The following is a 25,131-nucleotide window of genomic DNA, read 5'->3' as shown; positions in this document are numbered from 1 at the left end:
AGTCTGGAGCTGGAGCTACATTTGGAGAGGGTGTCAGAGGACTCAGTAGACATCTTGCAAGCCAGCATCCCTACCAGAGTGGCCTTGCCCCTTAATAAAAGAGTGGTTAAGATCCTGAAGACCCTCTGGCAGACCCTGGCCTCCATTGCACCAACTGATAAGAAGGTGGAGAGATGTTACTTTGTGCCTCAAGAAGGGAATGGACACTTGTTCTGCCATCCACCCCCAGAGCCCCTGGTTGTCCAGGCAGTAAATCAGCACGAGAGGCAGGGGCAGCCGGGACCAACCCCTAAGAACGGGGATGCCAAAAAGATGAACTTTCTGGGTAGGAAGGCCTACGCCTTGGGAGGCCTGCAACTCTGCATTCTGAACCAGCAGGTTCTAGTTATAAAATCATGGTTATAAAATTATGAGTGGTGTGGAAAAGGTGAATAAGGAAAAGTTATGTACTTGTTCCAACAATATAAGAACTAGGGGTCACCAAATGAAATTAATAGGCAGCCGGTATAAAACAAACAAAAGGAAGTTTTTCTTCACTTAGGCTATGTCTAGACTGCAGGCTTCTTTCGAAAGAGCCTCTTTCAAAAGATCGCATCTAGACTGCAGGCGGATCTTTCGAAAGAGAAATCCGCTTTTTCGAAAGAGAGCACCCAGCGAGTCTGGATGCTCTCTTTCGAAGACGGCCTCTTTACATTGAAGAACGCCTTCTTTCGAAAGAGGAACTTTCGAAAGAAGGCATTCTTCCTCGTAAATTGAGGTTTACCGCCATCAAAAGAAAAGCTGCGTTCTTTCGAAATAATTTCGAAAGAACGCAGCTTGAGTCTGGACGCAGGGGAAGTTTTTTCGGGAAAAGGCTACTTTTCCCGAAAAAACCCCTGAGTCTGGACATGGCCTCTGTGCACAGTCAGCCTCTGGAACTCCTTGCCAGAGGATGTGGTAAAGGCTAGGACTTTAATAGAGTTCAAAAAAGAGCTAGATAGATTCATGGAGGTTAGGTCCATCAAAGGCTATTATCCAGGATTGGTGGGAATGGTGTCCCAAGCCTCTGTTTGATGGAAATGGATGACAGGAGAGGGATCACGTGATGATTACCTGTTGTGTTCCCTCCCTCTGGGGCATCTAGTATTGGCCACTGTTGGCAGACAGGATACTGGGCTGGATGGACCTTTGGTCTGACCCAGTTTGGCCGTTCTTATGTTCTTATGCTTAGTTGCTATGCCTATAACACTTGGACTGCGATGGACAAGTTTGCCGAACTTCTCCCTCAGGACTCCCAGCCTGAGTTCAAGTCCCTCTCCGGGGAGGGCAGGGTTATTTCCCACGCTGCCTTGCAAGTGGCCCTGGATGCAGCCGACACTGCGCCCATACTATGGCCGTAGGTCTAGAACAGCACCACAGCAGGACTTTGGCAAGCTTTGCCATTCGCACCTGCGGTCCCTACGCCTAATGGCCTGGAAGCTCCATGGCAGAAAGCTGTGAAGCTGCTCAGAGGAGGTGCAGCAAGTCCTGCTGGGAAGCAGGAATCCTTCCCCTAGGGCTACCTATCTGGCTAAATGGAGGAAGTGCTTCTCTGTCTGGGTTTCCCAGAGGGAAATCTCTCCCATGGATGTCCAGGTCCTACTGGTTCTGAACTATCTCCTCACACTCAGGGTCCAGGGACTGTCCTCTTCATCAATCAGGGTTCACCTGGCGGCTATTTCTGCTTTTCACCCAGGCCCCCGGGGCATGATGCTCTTCTCAAACCCCATGGTCCATCTGTTTCCGAAAGGGCTGGGCAGGCTTTACCCACGTGCCCATCTACCTGTCCCTCGGTGGGCCCTTAACTTGGTTCTGACTAGGCTCACAGGTCCCCGCTTTGAGCCTATGGCAACACCTAGGCCACACAGGTGTCAGAGTTATGAGCCCTTACCTCAGACCCCCCTTACACAGTCTTTTTCAACAATGAGGTCAGGCTACGCCCCCATCCCACCTTCCTGCCAAATGTCTCACAGGACATTTTCCTCCCATTTTTTTTACCCCAAGCTCCACGCTTCTGTTAAAGAACAGGCTTTACGCACTCTAGATCAGGACTGTACTTTTGCGTCCCACAGTACAAATGGGTTTACACAGGTCTCAACATGCTGCCCACAGGTGGGATCCTTTGAACATGGCCTCCACTGGGAACATGCTCCACAAAGGCGAGGTGTCTCCCAAGTGGGGTGAGCATTGAAAGACACAAGCAGACAGGATGGCTGGAACTGAGTGTGGGAAGTGCTGGCTGCTTAGCCTTGTGGGCAGAGCCTGAGAGGTGCTGATTGGCTCACACTGGCCATGTTTGGATCTGGTGCTGCTTCCGGGCAGCCCTGCCTCCATCTTGCACGGAGTGACAGACACCTGCATGGGGACATCAGCCCTGCTGGGAATCCAGGACGGGGCTCTCGGGCACCTGTTCTTTTTTTGCCTCGTGTCCTGCCTGACTTGTCCAGCTCTCCGCCCACCACAGGTTGGAGTGCTTTGGCTTGGAAACTTTTTCTGAGTAAGATCACTTCAAGAAGCACACAACTTGAAGCTTCAAGCTAAACGCCTAAAACACTGGCATGCAAGTTTCTTTTTAATAAGAAACATTAAAAATGGCAACAAAGAAATGGCTTGTTGGATGAACACGGGGTTTTCAACCCTGTTTGGGAGATGGAATTTGTATATATATTTACATGTATATGCAACCACACTTAAGTTGTGGCCCTCGGCATGTGCTGTGAGTATCATTGTGGCCTCCAGGGCTTCCAAAATTGAGTAGCCCTGCTCTGGATGTTAGGAGAACATCGGCTTTTTATTTGGAGAGGACAAAGCTTTTTTGTAAGTCCCCACAGTTGTTTGTGGCAATTGCAAAGAGGTTCAAGGGCCAGCTGGTCTCCACCCAGAGAATTTCTTCATGGATGACCTCCTGCATCAGTGAGTGCTATAATCTGTCTGGAGTCCCAGCCCCTCCTCTCATGACTCACTCTACGAGGGCACAGGCCTCCTCTATGCCCTTTCTGGTTCAGGTCACTCTTTTGGACATCTGTAGGGCTGCCACATGGTCTTTGATCCATACTTTTGCCAACCATTATGATCTGACTCAGAACGCGAGGATGGAGGCGGCTCTTGGAAGTTCTGCCCTCCACTCAGTGGAAGGTTGGAACTCTGACCTTGCCTCCTGGAGTTTCTGCTTTGGAGTCACCTACATGGAACGAACATGAGCAATCACGAAGAAGAAAAAACGGTTACTTACGTTTGTAACTGTTGTTCTTTGAGATGTGTTGCTCATGTCCATTCCAAATCCCGCCCGCCTCCCCTTCTTCGGAGTAGTCTGGTAGGAAGGAACCAAGGGAGTGGAGGGCCAGAAGAGGTATATATTAGATGATATAGCGGCACCACCCCAGGAGACTCCCCTGCTGGCCCAATGGGTACTGCTAAGGGAAAAACTTCGGATGACGCGCGCATGTGATGTGCGCACACCTACAGGGAATGGACATGAGCAACACATCTCGAAGAACAACAGTCACAAGGTAAAGTAACCATTTTTTCTTTCAAGGTCTGTACTGGATCAGATATATCTATAAGGAATGGCTTTGCATTTGGAAGCACTGCTCTCCTCCAGCAGAATTCTGTTGGAGGCACAGAACTTCCAATATATCTAATTCAGAAAGCCATTATTTGTGCTAATAGCAACAACAAAAAACTCCACACACATAAAAGGGCAGTCGAATAGTAGAGACTCATTCTTCTTCATCCATTGTATCTGATGCAAAGAGATATACTCAACATCCAGTAATTGGACTTGAACTGAAAGAGTTGAAACTGTAAGAAAGAGAAGAGGGAACTTTACTTCTGAAAAGTATCTTTTCTTCATACCGCTACATTCTGTGGAAGAAAGGGGAAGAAGAAAGAGGAGTACGTAGAAATCCTGATGCCTCAGGAACTCTCTTTTAAGACCCCCATACAACTAACCATGTAGCCAATGCATAATTTTAAGCACTTGTTACATCAGGCTATACATTTTCAAATTAAAGCCTTGTTGTTAAAAAGTGGTTTTTTTTCTTTAAAAACACATGAAAATGATCCATACTGAAATTTGATTTTTCTTTGAGAACTTACATTTTTTTTATATTATTAAAAGATAAAAATGTTGGAACAAAAATATTTTAAAAATACTAAAATGGGTGTATTTCAAGCAATTCACTACTGAAACCACTTTGAAATTTCAAATTTGTTTATGAAAATAGTTTTCTAACTTGATTAACCCTACTGCTGCTATGGAGATGACTTAAACTGAAATGCTTTACTGGACTAGCGCCTGCAATATTGTAGCCTTCTGCTAGCTCTCCATAACAATACCCTTTGCAATGAGTGGGTTTGTTTGTTTCGTGTGTTTGTTTGGTTTTACACTGTTGCTCTAGAACGTTTTCAGGGGAGGGTCTGGTTTGGCTTTTTGTTGTTTGCAGTGGACATACAGATACTGGTTGCTTCTTATCTTTGTAAACCTTGGGTAAAACTTTCAAAGGGTATTAAATTAATTATGAAACTAAGGGTTTGTCTACATGCTCCTGCAGTGCAGACTACATGGCTATGTCTACACTCGTGGCTTCTTTCGCAAGAACATCTTGCGCAAGTGTTCTTGTGCAAGAACTCTTGCGCAAGAAAATGTCCACACTGCCATGTGCGAGCTGTGCTTTTGCGCAAGAGCTCCCATGGCAGTGTGGACGCTTCTTGCGCAAGAAAGGTCTGATGGCCATTTTAGGCATAGGGCTTTCTTAACGCAAGAAATCCCTGCTGAGCGTCCACACTGCCCTCTTGCGCAAAAGCTCCTGTGCAAGAGGGCTTACTCCTGTTAAAAAAGAGCGTAGCTCTTGCGCAAGGAGGCCCCTCTTACTACGCCGTACTGTAAATTTACTTGTGCAAGAGCGGGCGGGCAGTGTGGACGCTCTGCAGATTCTTGCTCAAGAACGGCCGTACTTGCGCAAGAAGCCGCAAGTGTAGACATAGCCTATGGGTGTAAACTGCAGCATATAGCAGTATATTGCATTGTGTAAACCTTGCTAGTGGAAACTAGAAAGCACCTTGTTTGTGTCAGTGTAGTCCTGCTTGAAACTGCAGGCTATTCAGACAAGTCCTAAGTCTTTTTGAAAGTTAATGGGTTTTTGAGTGCATAAGACAATTTTGGAAATGGGATTTAGGCTCCTATGTCATGTAGTCACTTTTTTAAATTGTTATCCTATGAACTTTATTTTCTGTCACTTAGTCCACATTTACACCAGTGGGAATGATAAAAGAATCAGATTGTAGATCTGTTAAGACAGAATAAACTTACATTAGCTCATGAGGAAAAATGGTAGAAATCCATCTGGGTAGATTCTAGTGAAAATTACCATAATCCCATTGATTTGTGTGCTACTTCATTGATTTAGGTCAGCTAAGGATTTGGCCCTTTGAATCCTACAGGATTATTTTGAAATACTGTCATTTGGAAAGAAAAAGGAAGAAGCCTTTCTCTTTACTGCAAGCATTCTTGTAAAGACACAATGCTGATAAATAGAGCTGGGTAGAATTTGCTTTAGAAATCTAAGAAAGCAATTTCTGTTTTTCTCACTTCTAAAATGACCCTTTCACCCACAGAAGGACTAGAACCGAATAGTGAACAGTGTGTGTGTCATGTTAGGCTTTCTAATATGCAGCCAGACATGATACAAATGCCCATTTGTTGGGTGTTTCCTATAAATTCAGGCACAAATGTTGGGTCAATAGGAGGAGAGTGCTTAATTATGACTTCCTCATTGGAAACACATTAAAATTCTTTGAGTTCAAATCAGAACCAACTGGTCATGTTTTGTGTTAACTGGCACTGACTGAGCCTAATTTGAATTTTGTTTTCATTGAGTTTAATTCCATAAGGAACCAAATAGGGTTAGGGAAATGGTTTCTTCCGGAATTAGTAAATGAGGAATACACAGAATTAAAACAAGGCTGTTCCCTTCGAAAATTAGATAGAAACAACAGAACCCAATAGCTTTAATTTTGTGAACACATCAGTGAACTCTCTCATTACTAGTGAAATACTTTTTTCCCCTGAAATTTCCTGGAGCCCATTACATCTTTTTTGGGTGGGAGGGAAAAAAACTTTACCTAATTCCTGTATTGAATTAAAAGGATTTAAATTGTCCCTTTTTCCCTTCTCAAGAGTTAATGTTTACAACAGACTCCAGACTCCCCATAATCTGGTAATGGCCCTTCCACAGAACTGAGTTTCTAAACAGATGTTTCCAGGAATATTACCTTGGGGAGAAGGTATGTTCATAATCCCCAAAGCCATTAAAGAAATGAATGGGTTTGTGAAAACATTGTGAGATATATTGAACACCGGGGCCTTTCAAGATAAGTATCTGGTAAAAGAAAGCAGAAGTGCAGTGGAACTTAAATGACTCTTTAGGTTGTTCAGACTACTTCTGTCAGCCACAGTACAGGCAGTCCCCGGGTTACGTCGATCTGACTTACGTCGGATCTGCACTTACGAATGGGGCTTTTCTCGCCCTGGCCACCCGCCTGGGTCCTTCGCGGCTTTGCTCCGCGTCTCCCTGGTCTACTGGACCCCGCCCCCAACAGACCAGGGAGACGCGGAGCAAAGCCGCGGAGGACCTGGGCGGGTGGACCGCGGCGCATCTGGGTGGTCCCCCCGCCCGGTCCTCCACGGCTTTCCTCCACGTCTCCCTGGTCTGCTGACAGGGAGGGGGGCGCAGCTAGTGCGCCCCTCCCCAGCAGACCAGGCTTTTCTCGGGACGCCTGTAGTAGAGCAGCTGGGGCGCTGCCGGTTGGTCCCACAGTGCCGTTCTCAGCGCTACTGGACCAACCCGGCAGCACCCCAGATGCTCTGCCCCAGGCGTCCTGATTCAGCCGCTGCTGGTCAGTTTCAGCAGCGGCTGAATCAGGACGCCTGGGGCAGAGCAGCTGGGGTGCTGCTGGGTTGGTCCAGTGGCGCCGAGGAGCGGCACTACTGGAGCAACCCAGCAGCACCCCAGCTGCTCTGCCCCAGGTGTCCCCAAGTCAGCCGCTGCTGAAACTGACCAGTGGCTGACTACAGGAAGCCCGAGGCATAGTTGCTCTGCCCCGGGCTTCCTGGAATCAGCTGCTGATCAGTTTCAGCAGCAGCTGACTTGGGGACGCCTGGGGTTTTTAAGTTGAATCTGTATGTAAGTCGGAACTGGCGTCCAGATTCAGCCGCTGTTGAAACTGATCAGCGGCTGATTCCAGGAAGCCTGGGGCAGAGCAACTCTGCCTCGGGCTTCCTGTAGTCAGCTGCCGGTCAGTTTCAGCAGCGGCTGAATCTGGACGCCAGTTCCGACTTACATACAGATTCAACTTAAGAATAAACCTACAGTCCCTATCTTGTATGTAATCCGGGGACTGCCTGTACTGTATCTACTGTACATCGGAATATGTATTATATTAATGTGACAAAATGGTGCTTCATGAATACTTCAGATGTTAGATGCACAAAAGGAACTCGATTTTTTATTTTACTTCAGTTTCTGTTTATTTATCACATTGCAAATTGCTGTTTTGAAAACAGTAACATTCTGTAATAGCCACATTCTTGTAACAAGCTTCACAGCCCTAGATGATGATGACCAATCTGAACAAATATAGGCCTGTCTCCTTTGATGATGCTAGACCATAGAGACTAGTATGACATCAGTTCATTGCAAGGGGTCAGAGGTTTTACCCTCAAAATGATATTTAACGTATTGTTGAAGGCTTAATGTACTGTACATCATTTACCAGGGTAGGAAATGGAATCTGAAAAATAAGTGTTATATACTCCAGTGTAAGATCACAATCCTGCAAGTACACCAGCTGATGTGTAACTTTACTCACATTAGTAACATCTTTTAGCGAATATAGCCTGCACCCGAGTATACCGCGCATCGGAATATACCCCGCGGTTTTTGTAGTTTGAATAAAAAAAATCTTGTATACTCCACGCACGAGTATAACCCACAGGGTATACAAGACTTTTTTTCAAACTGTGCGGGGGGAGGAGGAGTTTCTATGAGTCGGGGGGGGGGTGGGAATTAGCCATCCTCCAGACTGGGGAGTACTCACCTCCCTGGATCCCATGCGGCCGCACAACCTCCAGGCAGGAGAATGAGAGTGCTCCCCCGACCCTTCCTGCAGCTGTGCAGCCTCCAGCCTCCGGGTGGGGGAGCGCTCATCCCTTGGTTCCTGCAAAGGAGTGCTCCCCCTACCCCTTCCTGCGGCTGCGCAGGAACTGGGAGATGAGCGCTCCTCCCGCCCCTTCCTTGTTCTTTGACTTACTTCTTGATTCCCATTTTTTCACTCTGACTCTTCCTTCTGTTCCTTCTTGTCTTTCTTTCCTTCTTGTCCTTTTCTCTGTCACTCATTTGCCTTCCCTGGCACCTAATTCTCCTTTATGCCTTTGAACATTTCCCCATAGTTAGTTTATTCCACGAGGCGTACAGATAGTTCGGAATGGCTTGCTAGTTCGAACTATCTAGCCCGTGCCGCATGTAGCCGCGCGGCACGGGGTTCGAACAAGCCGGCATTTAAAAATGGCGGAGCCCCGCTTATGCAAATGAAGCCCGGGAAATTCAAATCCCGGGCTTCATTTGCACGTTCGGTATGCATACATTACCCCGCTAGTTCGAACTAGCGGGGTAGTGTAGACATACCCCCACAGTCCCTATCTTGTACGTAACCCGGGGTATGTCTACACTACAGCGCAAATTCGAACTAACTTAGTTCGAATTAGTTAATTCGAACTAAGCTAATTCGAACTAACGCACCGAGAACTAAAAACTAGTTTGAATTAGCATTTTGCTAATTCGAACTAGCGCATCCACTGATTGGACACAGGGGCGCATTTAAGGGCAGCTGAAACCAGTTCTGGCAGGGCATCAGGTCAGTAGTTGCGTTGTGTGGCTGCTATCTGAGGCTATCTGAGGCTCGTGCTTAAAGGGACCCCCCCTGGACAGCCGGTTCTCAGCTTTTCCGCTTGCTTGCCAACCTCGCCGAGGGACAGCAAAGCATTGGTCTCTGTGCCCGTCTGTGTCGGTGCGTCCCTTCGGGGATGCCGCCACAGGTGGCAACATGGAGCCAGAGCTTGCCCTGCACCTTCTGGTGCACTTTCTGGACTTGCTGCTGCAAGCCTGCCAGCAATGGCTGGAGGCTGCCTGGCACCACCTGGTGCACGTCAGCCCCCTGCCTCTCCGCCTGGCTGTGGAGGTTGGGGCAGGAGGGACGGGGGCTGCGGAGGAAGCAGGAGCAGGAGGAAGCGGGAACCGGTCGAGGAGGCTCTGGAGGTGGCCTCTGAGGGCACGGCCCTGCTCTTCCAGCGCCTCCAAGCTCCGCTGGCGCAGCCGAAGGTACTCCTGGACCCAGTGGTCCTGGGTGCAGAGCTGGTGATCCAGGAAGCGGAGGTTCCGCCACTGGTACTCCTCCTGGTTCCTGGCTCTCCTGCTGGCCTGGGCGCGGGTGGCTGCTGCAGGCAGGGTGGTGCGCCCTGCAGGCCCAGATGCTGTGGCTGTGGTGAAACAAGAGCAGCGGTCAATTCTCCCTGGGGCCCAGGTGGGTGAAACCCAGCCCCCCTCTGCAAGGCCAGGGCCCCTGCATGACACCCAGCTGCTGCTCCGTAGTGGGCAAGGCCCAGGCGCACGGTCCCTGGGCTCCCTCTCCCCTCCGCCCCCCGTACACATAAGGGGAGCATGATGGTACTCACATGTGGAGGCCTCCCCGGCCTCGGACGACACAGGCGAGCGGCTCAGTGGGGTGCCTCGGGGGTCCTGGGTCTCGGGCAGGCTGCCGGCAGGCTCCTGGCTCTCGGCGTCCTCCTCCTCGGTGTCAGGGAGTGGTCCCTCTGCCCCGGGGTCAATCACCATCTGGGGGGCAGGGACGGCATGAACCCCCAGGATGCGGTCCAGAGCCAGAAAGTGGGGGCAGGCCTCCGGGTCGGCCCCTGACAGGCAGGCCCAGGAGTAGGACTGCCGCAGGTCCTTTATCTTGCAGCGGACATGCTCCCTGCTGCGGTGGTGGCCTCTGGCGGCCAGGCTGGCAGCCATGCGGCCATAGGCTGCCGCATTCCTGTGGCTAGTGAGGAGATTGTGGACATTGGAGGCTTCCCCCCAAACCTGGATGAGGTCCACGATCTCCGCACTAGACCAGGCGGGCGCCCTCCTCTTGCGTCCCCGGGCAGGCTCCTGGGAGCCGCCAGGCTGGTCCCGGGAAGAGGGGGAGGGCTGGGGGGCATCGGGTGGTTGGCTCATGGGGTGTCAGGTGCACAGTCTGTTGGCAGCCCCCCAACAGCCTTGCAACTGGCACAAACCCTGTAGCCAGCCCATGGCCCTTTAAGGGCTCCGGGGCCGGGAGGGGGGCAGTAGAGTTTGCCTGGTGTTGGCCAGAGTGGCCAGCAGGGCAAGCTGGGAAGGGCTAGCCTCCCACTAGTTCGAATTAAGGGGCTACACACCCCTTAATTCGAACTAGTAAGTTCGAACTAGGCTTAGTCCTCATGGAATGAGGTTTACCTAGTTCGAACTAAGCGCTCCGCTAGTTCGACTTAAGTTCAAACTAACGGAGCGCTAGTGTAGTGCCTGTTACTAACGGATGTTAGTTCGAATTAACTTTGTAGTGTAGACATACCCCTGGGGACTGCCTGTATAAGGTAATGAGAACATGCAATTTTTTCAGTAGTAGAGGGCTGTGATTTTTATATATATATTTTTATGTCATATTTTGTAACCAAACAGTTTTTAAGTGCATGAAAATTGAGATTACATTGGACAAATTATCCTCCTGATAGGAGTACAGTAGTCTGAAAAGGTTGAGAGCCAAGGATGTAGTACATCATAATGTGCTTTTGTTTACACATTTTTAAACATTCCTTTTGAATATTTTAGTCAATTCTTTGAGCAAAATTCTGCCCCAGGTGCATATGTACAACTCCTGTAGAAGTAATTTTGCACACATCAAAGAACAGAATTTGGCCCTTTTTTCCCTTAAGAAGTGTTTTCTTTTGCAGTGATGTGCCATTGTGACATATCCTATCCCAGAAGAATGTGACACTGAAGCATATGGCTCAAGTGGCTATTTTGGAGTGTGGCATTTAAAATAAAGTGGCCCTATGGTGGTACATATCAGTGAAAATCATATCAGTGTGTGGTCTTGCAGTTACAAATACTTTTGTTTTTGAAATTTTTGTAAGCCATATTATTATAGTATTTAGTCACTTCCTTCAGACTACTGTACTATAAAAACCATGTAAAGTGTACATTAGTAATGAGCTGTGACATAAAGGCAATACTTAAAGCCTCAAGGAGAACTTTGGGTGGGGAAAACATTCTATTTACAGACCATTCTGCCAGTGCAGGACAATATTTCATTATTCCAATTTTTTATGATTAGGTATGTTTGCATAGAAATAAGCTCCTCTGGGTTGGGGATATTACCATTGTTTTGCAAAGTTGTAATGTTCCACTGCTGTTACAGGCACCTAATGTAGTAAAGTATGTAGTATAAGAAAGGACACCTAAGGCTGTGCAATTCTTTTGATTCTGGGTTGTTTTTAAATGATTGAGTATGGGGGTGAGGGTTTCAGAGCCACCTCTTCTACTTAAAATCTGGGGGTTGTACATTCTTTTAAGAGGCTATCGCAGAATATTTTTGTGATATAATCTTAAGGCAGCCTGGTAGGGCCAAAGTCCTACACAATACAGGAACATGAGACAAGGGAACATTTCAGTTGCATAACAAGTAATGGATGAGAATTCACACCCTCATTCAGCAAAACACGTAAATACTTGAGTAGTTCTGTTGACTTCAGTGGGAATACTCAGATGCTTAAACACATGCTAAGCACTTTGCTGAATTGGGACCTCACTGAGATTACATAGCTCTTTCCTTATAGTCAGTAGGGAAAAACCTTCCCATCTTGCATACACGAGTAAGGTGAGCTGGTTTTATCCCTGCATCTTTGCCTGTCCATAGCAAAGAAAGTAAGTTAAGACTCTGCTAAAAATTGTGGAGAAACATATTAGTAACAATTGGCCAAATTCTGCTCAGCCCATATGAGAATGTATAAAGAGGAAGAGAAGTACATGGTAGTCATCCCACATACTGTAAAGCAGGGGTCTCCAAACTACAGCCCGCGGGCCGGATGCAGCCCGCGAGGCCCTCTCATCCGGCCCGTGGAGACCTTTTTGTCTACGGAAAAAAAATTACCATTTGAAGCAGATGTGGCCAGTTGCCCAGATGAACTGCAGCTGGAAGTCATTGAGTTGCAAGCAAATGACCTCCTTAGGGACAAGTTCAAAATAGGACTGGTGGGTTTTTACCAGTTTTTGCCCAAGGAAGACTTTCCTAATGTCAAAACTTTTGCATCAAGGTACCTTTCAATCTTTGGAACAACATTCCTGTGTGAACAAACATTTTCAAGAATGAAATACGTGAAGAACAATTTGAGAACAAACTTGTCCGATGATAATCTCAGGTCACTGTTGATGTTAGGGACAACAAATCTAAAGCCAGAAATGTCTGCTATTTTGGCATCCAGGAAACAATTTCACCATTCACACTAATACAGGTGTTCATGTGTAGTGTATCAATGAGTTATTAAATAATAACTGAATAAAATAATATTAAATAAATAATTTAAAACAACATCCATGTTTTGATTGTTTTTTATTTGGACCTCAAGTGCGTAGTCGGCCCCCGAACTGCTGTTTGATAGTTAATGCGGCCCTCGGGCTGAAAAGTTTGGAGACCCCTGCTGTAAAGGAACCATCCAGAATTAGTACAGGGAGTGCATAATACTTCTTCCCTCCTTGCACTCCAGTAGACACAGATGCCTGAAAAGGAGCAGGAAGGAGCTGGGTTATGTTTTCTCCCTTACTTCATGTCGGCCAAGATATACTCTGTTATTTATAAGGGTGGTGCACCATCTATATGTGTTCCCTGGGAGTCCATAAGAGAATTCTGGCTGATTCATTAATAATTTGTTGTTCCTTAACACCTCTAGCATGTCTTCTGATGAAAGAAGAATCTAGCCCAGTATTTTTTTAAATGATTATATTTTTCCACACCCTCAACCCTCTTTGGGTAAAATGACCTTAATTATTGCACTTTCTGGAACATGTGAGAGAAACAAAATAAAGAAAACAATCATAAATCCTTTGCAAACACACATTTTTAGTTTAATACTTTTTATATATTTTTTAGAAATGTAAACTGATTCCCATCATCAATCACTCACTTCATGCTTAATAAATGTAATTCACACATCTGATACTATAACCATGTTACCTGTGCTTGCCTAATCACCTTAATCACAGCTCACTAATGATCTCTGCATACTGCATTACACAGTATATGCATATATATATATATATATATATATATATATATAAATACTTGCAGGATCAGGACGTTGGAAGATATTCCTGCTTCTGTTGAAGTCACTGGTAAAAGTCCCAGGCTATGTCTACACTACCCTCTATTGCACAAAAAATATGAAAATGAGGTGTGTCAATATTCCATGCTTTGCCTCATTTGCATATTTTGTTGCGCAAGAGGGGGTAGTGTAAATATAGCCCCATTGTCTTAAGTGTAAAAGAATTGGGCCTTGCCCTACTTACAACTCCAAAAGGACATGAGAGATATCTCCAGAGGGCTCATGCAGCTTCTTCAGAGAGAAAAAGTTTTTTAAAAAGTAAACAATATTGCATATTTGGCAAGGGAAGGAATGCTGGAACGCACATATTTTAGCAGCTAGAAGATTCAAAGTACATTTTAAACTACATTAGAAAGAAGAGAAGAAAACATTTTTCTTTTTGTGTTTTTCCCTACTCTACTACAGAATTGAATTCCCAGGGTCTTATTTTTATTGGAAGATCTGAGGGAAAAATCTATGCTAGACAATTCAAAGTCCAGATAGAATTAATTATTCATACTTTAAAAATACAATATCAGATAGTTTTGCCTTTTTAAAAGATATTTCACAGTTGTTTTATTCCTCTGACAATGTACATAAAGATATAATTATCTATCTTAAAAAAATAGGGTATAAATGATTAATGAAGTTGTGGGTTTTAATTTCCCACTATAGATTCTAGGAGATAATTCTGATAGTTTAGTTTCTAAATAATACCTATTTTGTTTTTACTCTATTTTCTAGCTTTCCTAGAGAGGATAAAATTTTCCTATCTGAATTGGAATATAATCAATCATTACTGTATTTCTTTGGCATGACTTAAGTTTTAGGATTCAAATGTTACAAAAATAAAATCTAAAAGCTTTTTTCCTCTTCCGTAAAATTAGTGTTGCATCTGTTTTTTAATTTGAGATTTCTGTTTGGGTATCACATACTCGTTTATTTTGCAGTTATGTGTGCTTTTTGACATACACACACAACTAAAGCAACTAAAGCTTCCCGTGGCTCCCCTTGGCTGCAAACGGTGAACTGAAACTAATGGGAGTTGCGAGGCTCCATGGCCATGGAGCCAGTAAGTAAACACATTGGAGCAGCCAGTTAGCAGGTTTCTCAAAGCAGTTTCATGGATCACTTTGAGAAACACTGAATTACACTGATAAAATGCTACCTTCCATTCACTCAACCACTTAATGTTCTTCTCATATGCTTGTGCTCTTCTACCTCTCAAGGCTGTAATTAAGGGCCTTGTCTTGTGACTCCTTTAATTAGTGGTTTTTTGTGTGAGTAAAATTGCAGATAATGATCAGAGCTATGTGTGATGTTCTCAGTGAAATCTAAAATCATATAATACATGGAACAGGTTCATTGAAAGCTTCTGATATGATCTGATTTGATTTGGCATTGAAGCTATGTCACATCCACTGAGAATGCAAACCTAAGTGAACCTTGGTAGTTTTGATCTGAGGTTTTGGATTTCTCCAAATTCCAAGTTAAAAAGTATAAATGAATATTGCAAATTGAAAGCAAATAAAATGTTCAAAGAAACCCTGTGAAGCAAACACAGATTCTAACATAGCAGCTCTTAAAATGAGTGATGGAAACATGTGAAGCCAAATGTTTTCAGAAGCTGATGTAAATAAAATTGATGCAAGAAACAGGACTTCAACCATTTTCCAAACAAACACTGGTCAGATGATTCTCGGGGCAATTTTTAACGGTAGTATAGACCCAGGAATATCAGTGATCAAAAACAACAGAACAGAGTCTAACATAAGACAAGGGTGATCTAAGTATGACTCTGTCCCTCTGCTACTTATAGATACAATGTCTGGATCAGTCCCCGAAGCAAGCACAACAAAGTGGAACATTTCAGAAAGTGGAAATTCCATTTCAGGCTCCATTTCCTTTCCAGCCTGCTCCTGGAAAATTCTAATGTCATGAGATTGTGAGGACTGGAGAGAGGAGAGTAAAGCGACTGATTAGAAAATAGAGTGAGAAAAGACACATAAAAATAATCTGAGAGGCTGGGGTTCAAATACCTTTGTGGCACCTACCTCAAACAGATAAGAAGGCAAAGTCAATAACTGGAAGCCTGTGATACTGTCCTGATCAAAATACTTTAAATGGAAAAGCTCTTGTTTTTCATATTAGAGTATTAATAGCATTTTTCTGTATCACTTTTGTATTAAGTTAAATGTATTCTTAGTTTTTTTCCCAAATGGCAGTAAAAGCATTTCATTTCTTTACTATTGAACTAATTGTCTCAGGATTTCAAAACTATAATCTGGATCTGTTCACTTTTAAAATTCAGCTTCAAACATAGAACAGATCTAGACTGATCAAAATTTAGTTACTTAGCCATTATCAGGTTATGGGATGAAAGCATTTCCTGTTATGCAACACAGGCTTAATCGTACTGTTATCCTGTCCTCCTGCCATCCTTGATTTCCCCACCCCCATCTGTTTTATTTGGCTTTCATGTAGTGTCCAGGCTCTGTCTGTTGAGCTCTTTAGGACAGGAGCCCTCGTCTTGTGACTTGCACACAGGAGCTATGAACTTTGACAGAGACACCTAAGCACTACTCTGGTACAAACTGATAATGATGTTCACCCACTTGAAATGGTTTCGGGATGTCAAATGCTTTACTGCACCAGAGTTGTCCCTTGTGGCAGGGACAAAGGAGACAGAGTCCAAGACTGAAGGGAGGTGGTTTGCAAACTGCAATGACCTTAGTACCCCGGAGGAGAACCCATAGCTTAGGCATGTTCTATGGAGACATGACTTCAGTTCCAAGGTCACTTCAGCCATTTCCACAAGCACAACATTAATTTCCTCCAGGTTTTTTTTTTTTTTTTTACAAGAAATACATTTGACAGAAGACCTTTACATGTGTGTGCCAAATGTACTAAGCAAGACATCCTGTGTCATCCTCTGTGAGTGCAGAGGCTGAGATGCAGAGGAACTGAGCTGTAGAGGCACTTAGCTATTGTACAGTTGATGAGGGAAGGAAGAGATCTCACACACCCCTTGTTGGCGTGTTTCAAAGCATCCTGGAAGCTTGCTATTGTTGTGTGAAGGGATTGCAGAATGGATTAGAGTTGTGGTATCCAATGCACTAACCACTAGCCACATGTGGCTGTTTGTCCAGTTGAGTGTGGCTAGTTCGCTCTAGCAGTAGCTACTATCATGGCTACCACTTCAGAACTGGTTGGATGCCACAAGACAAGAGGATCCATAACTACAGAAATCGTTTGGCTCTTTCTCCCTGTGGAGGATGGGCACCTGGCCCTTACAGGCTTCTTCAGGATAGTTTACTTGGAGCACTCTGTCACTCTGTAGCATTGCTGACTTCTCTACTGCCCAAACAAACCACTCAGGGCTAGGCGCCAGGAAGAGTAGTGTGCAGATGTACATAAAGGAAGTAAGCACACTGTACTCACATTTTTCTGGAAACAAATTGTCTGCAAAGTCCATCCAAGAATTACACTAAAACCAGAACAAACTGTAATTATGTATCCTTTTATGTTACAGTATATGATTTCCTCTCTGGTACTTTAAATATGCCACTGCTACACTTTACTGGATGTGCAACCTTGTAACAAACTTGCAGCCTGTGTTCATGCATTGAAAATATTAAAAGACAAAAGTTATTCTTAATCCCATGAAGTGTTACATTGTCTTGAGTTCCAGCAGAGAAGGGGGAATGAAGGATAGAGTTTTCACTGTCTGCCCAAAATGCTGCACTTTTGCTTTCTAATGGTGTTTATATTTCTCAAGGCACTTGGTTGACTGAGCTGTTAAAAAATAATTCACCTTGTGAGTTCCAAAGAAGGGGAAAAGTCAGTTTGGATGGAGAAAACATCAGCAGCATATTTAAATACATGATCTGATCTGAGTAAAACAGAACAAATTAAGTAATGGTTGAAATCCTAAAGTAGCTGTTGGTGTACTTTTAAAATGTTGATTTGTGTGCAGATCTTTGAATTAGTAATTGATATAAATATTATTATCTTAAAGAGTTTTCTTGGGCATTTTAGTTTTTAAAAGGAGAGCCATGTGTAGAGCACCACCTGGACTGGGCACTAACCCTAATTCTGAGTTGCTCTCATTTTCTACTGGGCATAGGAATGGAAGATGGAGCAAAAGTGACTTTAAGCCATTTTTGTATTTCCTATATTATCAGAGCTGAAATGGGGACTGCCAGGCACATGCAGAAATTGGAGTGACTTCAAGGGTATTCCCATTTGTCCCTATACACTCAATAGCCCCTTAGTAAGCATGGGCAACCAAGAAGAATAGCCAGAATGCACTGTGTAATGCTCAGCTAAAACTGGGGACATAGTACCATTCCACAGTTCTGTGCTGAATGGGGAACCTTCTTGTATAGGGGTGTCTCCTGTGTATCATTTTACCCCATTCCACTAGGGAAAAGATATTCGTATATACACAAATTGTTTTAAAATACAAAAATAAGTCAGTCAGTAGGAGTTTTGCCTAAGTGAAGACAGCAGAATAAGGCTGTAAAGCCAGTCCTAGTGCAGTTGATATTCTCTAAGACACATATTGAACCATTAAACACTGGGTACCAGCTAGCCAAACAATTTCACTGAGTAGTGAGGGTAGTTCTCTCACTACCTCAGATGACTTGGACTTCTGTTAATCTGTTCTAGCTTTATGGTCACATTGAGGTGGAAAGTCTGCCCAGAAGCAATGAGCCCTGAGAGGCCAGAGGATACACTGATTCAAGCAGGCCAGTGCGTGCTTTGCTAAGGGGACACCTATAGTGTCCCAGCCACAAATTAAATCTTCCCTCTCTGGCAAAACCCTGTATGAGAGTAGTAATAGAAACCTACTCTGCCTTCCATGGGGAGGTAAATCCCCATCAGGTGCAGCTGCTCCTGGAAAGATAGAGGTGAACATTGAACACCCAGGCTGTGTCTAGACTGCATCCCTTTTTCGTAAAAGGGATGCAAATTAGACACATCGCAATTGCAAATGAAGCGGGGATTTAAATCTTCCCCGCTTCATTAGCATAAAAATGGCTGCCGCTTTTTTCCGGCTTGGAGCTTTGCCAGAAAAAAGTGCCAGTCTAGATGCGGATCTTTTGGAAAATAAAGCCTTATTTTAAGAGGGATAAGGGATTTTTCGGAAAAGGCTTTATTTTCCAAAAGATCCGCGTCTAGACTGGCGCTTTTTTCTGGCAAAGCTCCGAGCCGGAAAAAAGCGGCAGCCATTTTTATGCTAATGAAGCAGGGGAGATTTAAATCCCCGCTTCATTTGCAATTGCGATATGTTTAATTTGCATCCCTTTTACGAAAAAGGGATGCAGTCTAGACACAGCCCCATTGTTTAGAAGGCAAGAGACTGCCCTCTGTGTGTGAGGAAAAAGTGCACCCCCATGAGCCTGCTGAATCTTTGCTGTAGATCTAATGTGAATGTTAGCCCCAGTAAATTCAGAGGAAATTCTGTGTGTATCAGAGATGGGCAATAAGCAGCCCATGGGTCAGACATAGTTCATCAGGGTTAGGCCATGGCAGGCCAATAGATTCTTTATTTACCTTCACATCCGCAGATATGGTCACTTGCAGCTCCCATTCTCTGTGGTTCACCATTCATAGTTCCCATTGGTTGAGAGAAATGGAGCAGCTGCACCACCAGCTAACCCTGGTGAACTGTAGGCCACTTATTGCCCAACCCTGGCTGCTATAAACACAACAAAACACAACAAAATCTGTCCTAATTAGATGTCTAGAGAGTTCATTTTTCAAACATACTATATGCTAGAACAGAGGATCTAAGAGCATACAGTATTATTTTTATAATGTTATCTCAGGAAAATGACTTCCTTAATTCCTAGAGCTTCATTTTCGAACACACTGGGGAAAAATCCTTTAAAAGACATATTGCTATTACTCTTAATCTTCCAAAATTTGTACTATGATTTACTCCTGGGGGAATTCTGTGCCAAAAAATTAAAAATTGCGCATACAACACAATATTTTAAAATTCTGCAAAATTCTTTGTGTTGTATTTGTCCAAATAATACAACATAATCATGCCAGTTTTGATTCTTTTGGTAATTTATTTTAGAATTTCTTCTAGCGAGAATTCCTGTGACAATATAGACTGGTAAGAGTCAGGGGTTTTTTGTTTATTTGTTTGTTTGTTTGTTTTTGACAAATAGATTCTGTAATAGGCATACTAATATAGAATTTTGAATAATTCATTTAAATTACAATACAGAACTGTGTTTCCACGCCCATCAGAAGCAGTCCAAGGGCTTGGGTATGTCAAGGGTAACAGAGGACCTAAAAGAGAGGGAAGGAGCCTGAAGTAATGTGGAGGGCTGCTGGGTGTAGGTGAGAGGAAAAAAGGAACAGTTTTTTGGGGGGAGGAAGGGCAGAATTATTAGGAAGCCTCTCTCATGCAGACCCTGGCTAATCCCAAGCCTCACCCATTCATCAAGCACTTCTGCCCCTGTTCCCAGAATCTCCAATCTGATGGTTTCCTTTAGCCTATCCCCATGTGTCCCTGTACCCTGCCCTCTCCTCATCACCATATGGCATGCACTGCCACTCCCATTGAACTCTTGGCTTGGTTTTGTTACCTCACTACCTCCTGCACTTACACTCCAGTCTGTCCTCCAGCTAGTCCAGTTTGTGACACCCTTCCTCTTGGTCCAGCAGCCCAGTGTGTCCCATTCTATCCTGACCTGGCTCCACAGGTCAGGTGCTGTAATAAACTTCTACTCCTGGGGGAAATCTGTGCTTCTTTGTGCACACAGAATTTTATTTTTCCTCACAGAAAATACATTCTGCTTAAGAAGTGGTTCAGTTCTCTGCCTTTTGCCCAGCTAGATTGTGGCACTAGAACAGCCTGTTTATATCCATGCTCTTGGCTGTTCTGGCACCACAGTACCTTCTGTTGGGGGAAAGACAGAATTGCAGCACTTCTAGGGCAGTATGTACTTGTTGCAGAAAAACGAAAATTCTGCAGAACATATGAATTCTGCACATGTGCAGTGGCATAGAATTCCTCTAGGGATAATTGTTGATGTACAATATTTACAACAATTCAAAACCAGCAAACCATTGGTGCCAACAATTGGCAACTAGATCAGATCATGAAAGGAGTACCTCCCTACTGTATTGAAACCTAGTAAAACGTGGTGAGGATACTATCCATCATATGTCTTGTAAGAACAATATTTCTTACACCATGTTAGGCTGGATTTCTATAAATTTCTCAGAATCAACTATCTCAGCAAAAGGACTTTTACACCCATATAACTATGTTCATACCAGAAACTTGTGTTATTTTAACTCTGCACTGCATTTTAAACTGATATAATTGTGGGTGTCACACAGTGAGCTGATCCTTGAAGAGTACAGAGCTCAGCCTAACACCCCAAGTGAAGGGATTAAGTCCAGGTTACAAGGGATGTGAGCATGTGACTCAGAACCAGGCCTGCTGGGAAATATAAGGGCATCTGGAGGTCAAGGAGAGAGTTAAAGGAGCCGAGATGGAAGCATACCCTGCTCTATAGAAAGCTGTTTTTTAGCTTCCAGGTGGAGGACTGCGAAGTGCAATTGTGCAGAGAGCAGCAGGCAGTTAGGAAGGTTAGAGTGCAGAGAGAGCCTGCTGGAGCAGAGTCTCAGCAGGTCCAGAGCTAAGAATTGTGTATTAAGGGCTGTGGGACAGCTGGGAAGTCTAAATGTAATGTCTTGTTTTCTTGTGAACTTTGCATTAACAAACCAGATCTCAACATGATGGAGTGTTATTTGATGCATGAAAGTCTATATTGACTCATTGTGGAGCTGGAGAAGCAGTAGAGGGTCTAGTCAGCCGAGCTAAGTCCCTGCTAAATAGCAGTAGAAAAACTCTTTGTAAATTAGGTCTTTAAATTGGAAGAAAACCTCTACATTTTTCCCTGTTTTCAAGGAGGGAGGGATGATCAATAGCCACAATTATTCTGAAGTAATCTAAGCTATGGATCATATGTATTTTATGCTTCGGAGGCACACAAGCCACAATGCGTAGATGTCACTAGAAATATAGTATTTGTTTTATTAATCAAAGTTGAAATTCATTTGCATAAATCCCTAGTTATCAAGCTTTCTGCTGGGGAAAGAAGCCAGGTAGGTGAAATCTCCCTACACCAACATAGGATTAGGGCTGGGGTGGAGAACTAAGGGCCAGATGCAGCCCCTGGTGTGCCTGGATCTGGCTCCGAGGCTCAGGGCTCTCCCCAGCGCCCAGCATTGGAGAGTTGGCACTGTTACTCTAGCCTCCCCAGTGACCCACTGCAGAGTTGGAGTGTACCAAATCTGCCAAGTTAGATCCCCCCAGACTTTGGTGAGCAAGGGGAACGTGGGGAGTGTCTTTCTCCTTCTCAGTTAGGGGTCACATCAGTGAGGGTTGTGTTTTTGTTTTGTTTTGCGGTTTTGAGGGGGCCTGAGTTGGTTTTTGCTTTTCACTTGTTTGCGCCTCCCAACTGATTTTTGTTGTGGCCCAAAAAAGGTTCCCCATTCCTAGATTAGGGTGTGGAGCTACAATACAGTCGCTGTCCTGGCCCCAGTAGTCACTACTTAACCCTATGAGTTTGAGCAGTGGTGTACAAACTTCTCCAGTGGTGCCCCCGATCATGTGTGCAATTTGGCACATCCTTTGTCTGGCCACCCACTTCTGAAGACCTGCAGCAACACAGCCATAAGGGTGACAGTGCCCCATTCAGCAGCTGCCACTCTCTAGCCACCAAGCTCTGAAGGCAGTGCCACCACTAGCAACCGTGTTGCCTCCCTCACATCTGCGTTGCTACTGGTGCCACTTCCTTCAGAATTGAGTGGCAGCTGCTGGCCAAAGCACTCGTATTTGCAATGTGGGAGGATTATTGTTTTTAACCCCACACCCATTCCGCAATTAGGGTTGCCAGGTGTCCGGTATTGTACCGGAAAGTCTGGTATTTGCACGCTCTGTCCGGTAACAAAAAATCAGAAAATAACAGACATGTGCAATGTCTGGTATTTTCTGATTTTTCCGGCTATGCACCGGACGGAAGCCTGGCATGGGTGCGGGGAGCGGCTGGAAGTCCCAGCTGGGAGGTGGGGCCGCGATTGCTGATGGGAACCCTCAATCGATTGAGTGTGAGGAGGAGGGGAAGCCTCCTCCTTGCTCCTGCGTCGCCGGGACCCTGCATGGGACAGGCAGCAAGTTCCCGGGTCTGTCCCACTCCCCGCCGGCCAATTTGCTCACCTCCCCCTTCCCAGCCTGCCAGTTCTCCCCCACTTCCCCTCCTGATCTTCCCTGGCCAGCCCCCCTGCACCCCTTCAGCTCTGCTTCCCGCTGGCCCGTTCCTCTTCCTTGTCTCCCCCAGCCAGCGCCGCTGCACCTCTCCCCGCCCCCACCAGCTCTGCTTCCCACCCCCTTCCTCCCGGCCCCCCCTTCTTCCTGGCCAGCACCGCTGCATCCCCCCTCCCAGCTCTGCTTTCCCCTCCCCCTTACCCCGGCCAGCCCCGCAGCCCCTGACCCGCACCCCCCAGCTTTGCTTCCCGCTGGCCCGTTCCTCTTCCTGATCTCCCCGGCCAGCGCTGCTGCACACCCACCCCCCCACCAGCCCTGCTTTCCACCCCCCCTTCCTCCCGGCCCCCCACCCGCTACACACACACCTCACCAGCTGTGCTTCCCGCTCCTCTTTCCTCCTGGCCAGCCCTGCCCCCTTCCGGCTGGTCTCCCCTCCCCCAATATCCTACAGCCAGCCCTGTTCCACCCAACCCTCCCCCCCCCCCCCCACGACCAGACCTGCTTCCCTTTGGCCCCTTCGCCTCCCCCGGTCAGCCCCATTGCCGCCCCCCCCCCCCCCCCATTAGCTGTTTCCAGGTTCCCCTTCCCAGCCAGCAGCGCTCTCTTCCCGGCTGACCCCTCCTACCCCCCCCAATGAAGCATGTTCGGGGTTTTGTGGGGGGGTTTTTTAGCTCAACAACTTTGGTCCCCCCCCCCTCTTTTTTTTTCCTTCAACAAAATTTTTTCCCTGCGTTTTTTTTCGTGGGGGGGGGGGGAAGGGGGGTTCGGTATTTTTCTTTCAGCCATCTGGCAACCCTATCCGCAATACACATTTTGTTTTTGTTCTGATCCTGTAATTATGTCAGCAGGTCCTGAAAGACCCGCTTCCCAGTTTCTTTATGGCCCCATCCCAAGAACCATTTGTGCTCTCCCCCACTCCCCTTTACACACCACTGAGTCACAGAAGAGGCTGTTGCCCCTATGCCATCTGTGCAGGGTGTTAAGGCCATCGCATGCACATAATGGCCAGACTTGTGGCCATTCTCCTTTTCATCCACCCAAGACCACCCTCGGTGACAGCGCATGTAGTGTGGTTAGCACATGAGGTTCAGAGACTTCTTGGATCACTGTTTACTGGCAGCCTCCCTCTCTGCATCCTAGCTGAAGATCTGAAGTGCTCCCATGGGTCTTGCACCAGCCCAAGTGTAGTGACTGATAAAATAGAAATGTGTGGTTAGAGCTGGGAGGAAGGAAACTTGTCTTTTGACTATTTTATGGTTACCTTGAGAATGTCCCTTGGAATTTCCCTTTTCTTATAAAAAAATCTTTTCTTCTCCCCCATTTACATTTCTGTATAATCTTTTCCATCACTATTTCTATGGCTATTTTTTCTCCCTATGTGCATATCTTTTCTGTGAAGAACCTTCCATAAGGTTTCTTTTAAACTTTTGTACTTCAAAGTTTTCTCTTTCCTTCAGATAGTTGCTATGTGATTCTGCTGTGCAGTTTCTAGGTCTTCCTTTGCTTTACAGTTCTTTTTCTCTAAAGACGCTCCCCCTTGAAGAAATTTGCAGTGGTGATAGCATGAATAATGTCATCTGTGTGACAGATGTGAGAGAGAGAGAGCCAGAGAGATAGCAAGCATGCATTTATAATATAAAATGACATTTTGTTATAGGGTATTTCATTGAAAAGCAACATGAAAATAGGAGTAAAAAAATTTGGCCATGTCAGAAGGCTAAGTAAATATATTTATTATTTTGTTTCATACATTGTAGCCATACTAAAGGTTATCCACAAAGCGAACTAGTATTTTTATTTTCGCATATCTACAGATCAGTTATTCTGACACTCTAGTCATGCCAGGACTTGAGTCTGAGAATTTTAGCCTTTTGGAGCCAGATTTTCAGAAGTACAGAGCACTTGTAGCTTTAGCTGAAGTCAGTGGCATCTGTGGTTGCCCAGGACCTCTTCATAGCATGTTTCTTTTTGATGTTGTTCAGCTGATTAGCAAATAGAACTTTAATGCTGTTACATTCTCTTCAAGATCCTCTTAATCTTTTTTTTTTTAATAATTGAAGTACTTGGCTCACATGACAATATGAAATATATGGCCGGTGGGTCTTGATTCAGCAGACTTGGATCACCTGCTGTTTCATCAAAGAAGCCATTTTAAGTTAAGCAGTTTCTTCTTTATGTCTCATGTTCTCACTGACAAACTATCTAATAAACACCACTTTAATACAAAACCTGACTTCATAAATAGAAACAAAAATGTTTAGATATCGAGGCAATTTTTGGGCTCATTATCATAGAATCTAAAACCAGGTCTATACATAAAAGTTTAGCTGGCAGGACTGTGTTGGTTACGGGTGTATTTTTTTTGGTGGGGGGGGGGTTA

The 25,131-nt window shown here is 45.2% G+C and overlaps 2 protein-coding genes across 6 annotated transcripts in view; one reads left to right on the top strand and one right to left on the bottom strand.

Moving 5' to 3' along the window:
* The window catches only part of CYYR1 (cysteine and tyrosine rich 1), a 112,066-nt gene that overhangs the window by 69,991 nt on the left and 16,944 nt on the right, over positions 1–25,131 (top strand). The gene's annotated exons all lie outside the window — the stretch shown is intronic.
* On the bottom strand, positions 8,673–23,157 carry LOC142820891 (uncharacterized). Of its 2 annotated transcripts, XR_012897854.1 has the most exons (3): positions 23,117–23,157; positions 9,749–9,908; positions 9,415–9,553 (listed from the first exon to the last, which is right to left on the bottom strand). XR_012897854.1 is itself a non-coding variant. In XM_075910252.1 (2 exons), exons 1-2 carry the CDS (start codon positions 10,290–10,292, stop codon positions 8,928–8,930), a joined length of 1,170 nt encoding a protein of 389 aa, XP_075766367.1. In that variant the 5' UTR covers positions 10,293–10,575; the 3' UTR covers positions 8,673–8,927. The 2 variants fall into 2 exon arrangements, 1 of the variants encoding a protein (XP_075766367.1); XM_075910252.1 differs by lacking the exon at positions 23,117–23,157 and having other exon boundaries at positions 8,673–9,553; positions 9,749–10,575.

Source organism: Pelodiscus sinensis, chromosome 1 (genome assembly GCF_049634645.1).
Source record: "Pelodiscus sinensis isolate JC-2024 chromosome 1, ASM4963464v1, whole genome shotgun sequence".
Lineage (NCBI taxonomy): Eukaryota > Metazoa > Chordata > Testudines > Trionychidae > Pelodiscus > Pelodiscus sinensis.
This window is presented reverse-complemented; position numbering and strand designations above follow the sequence as displayed.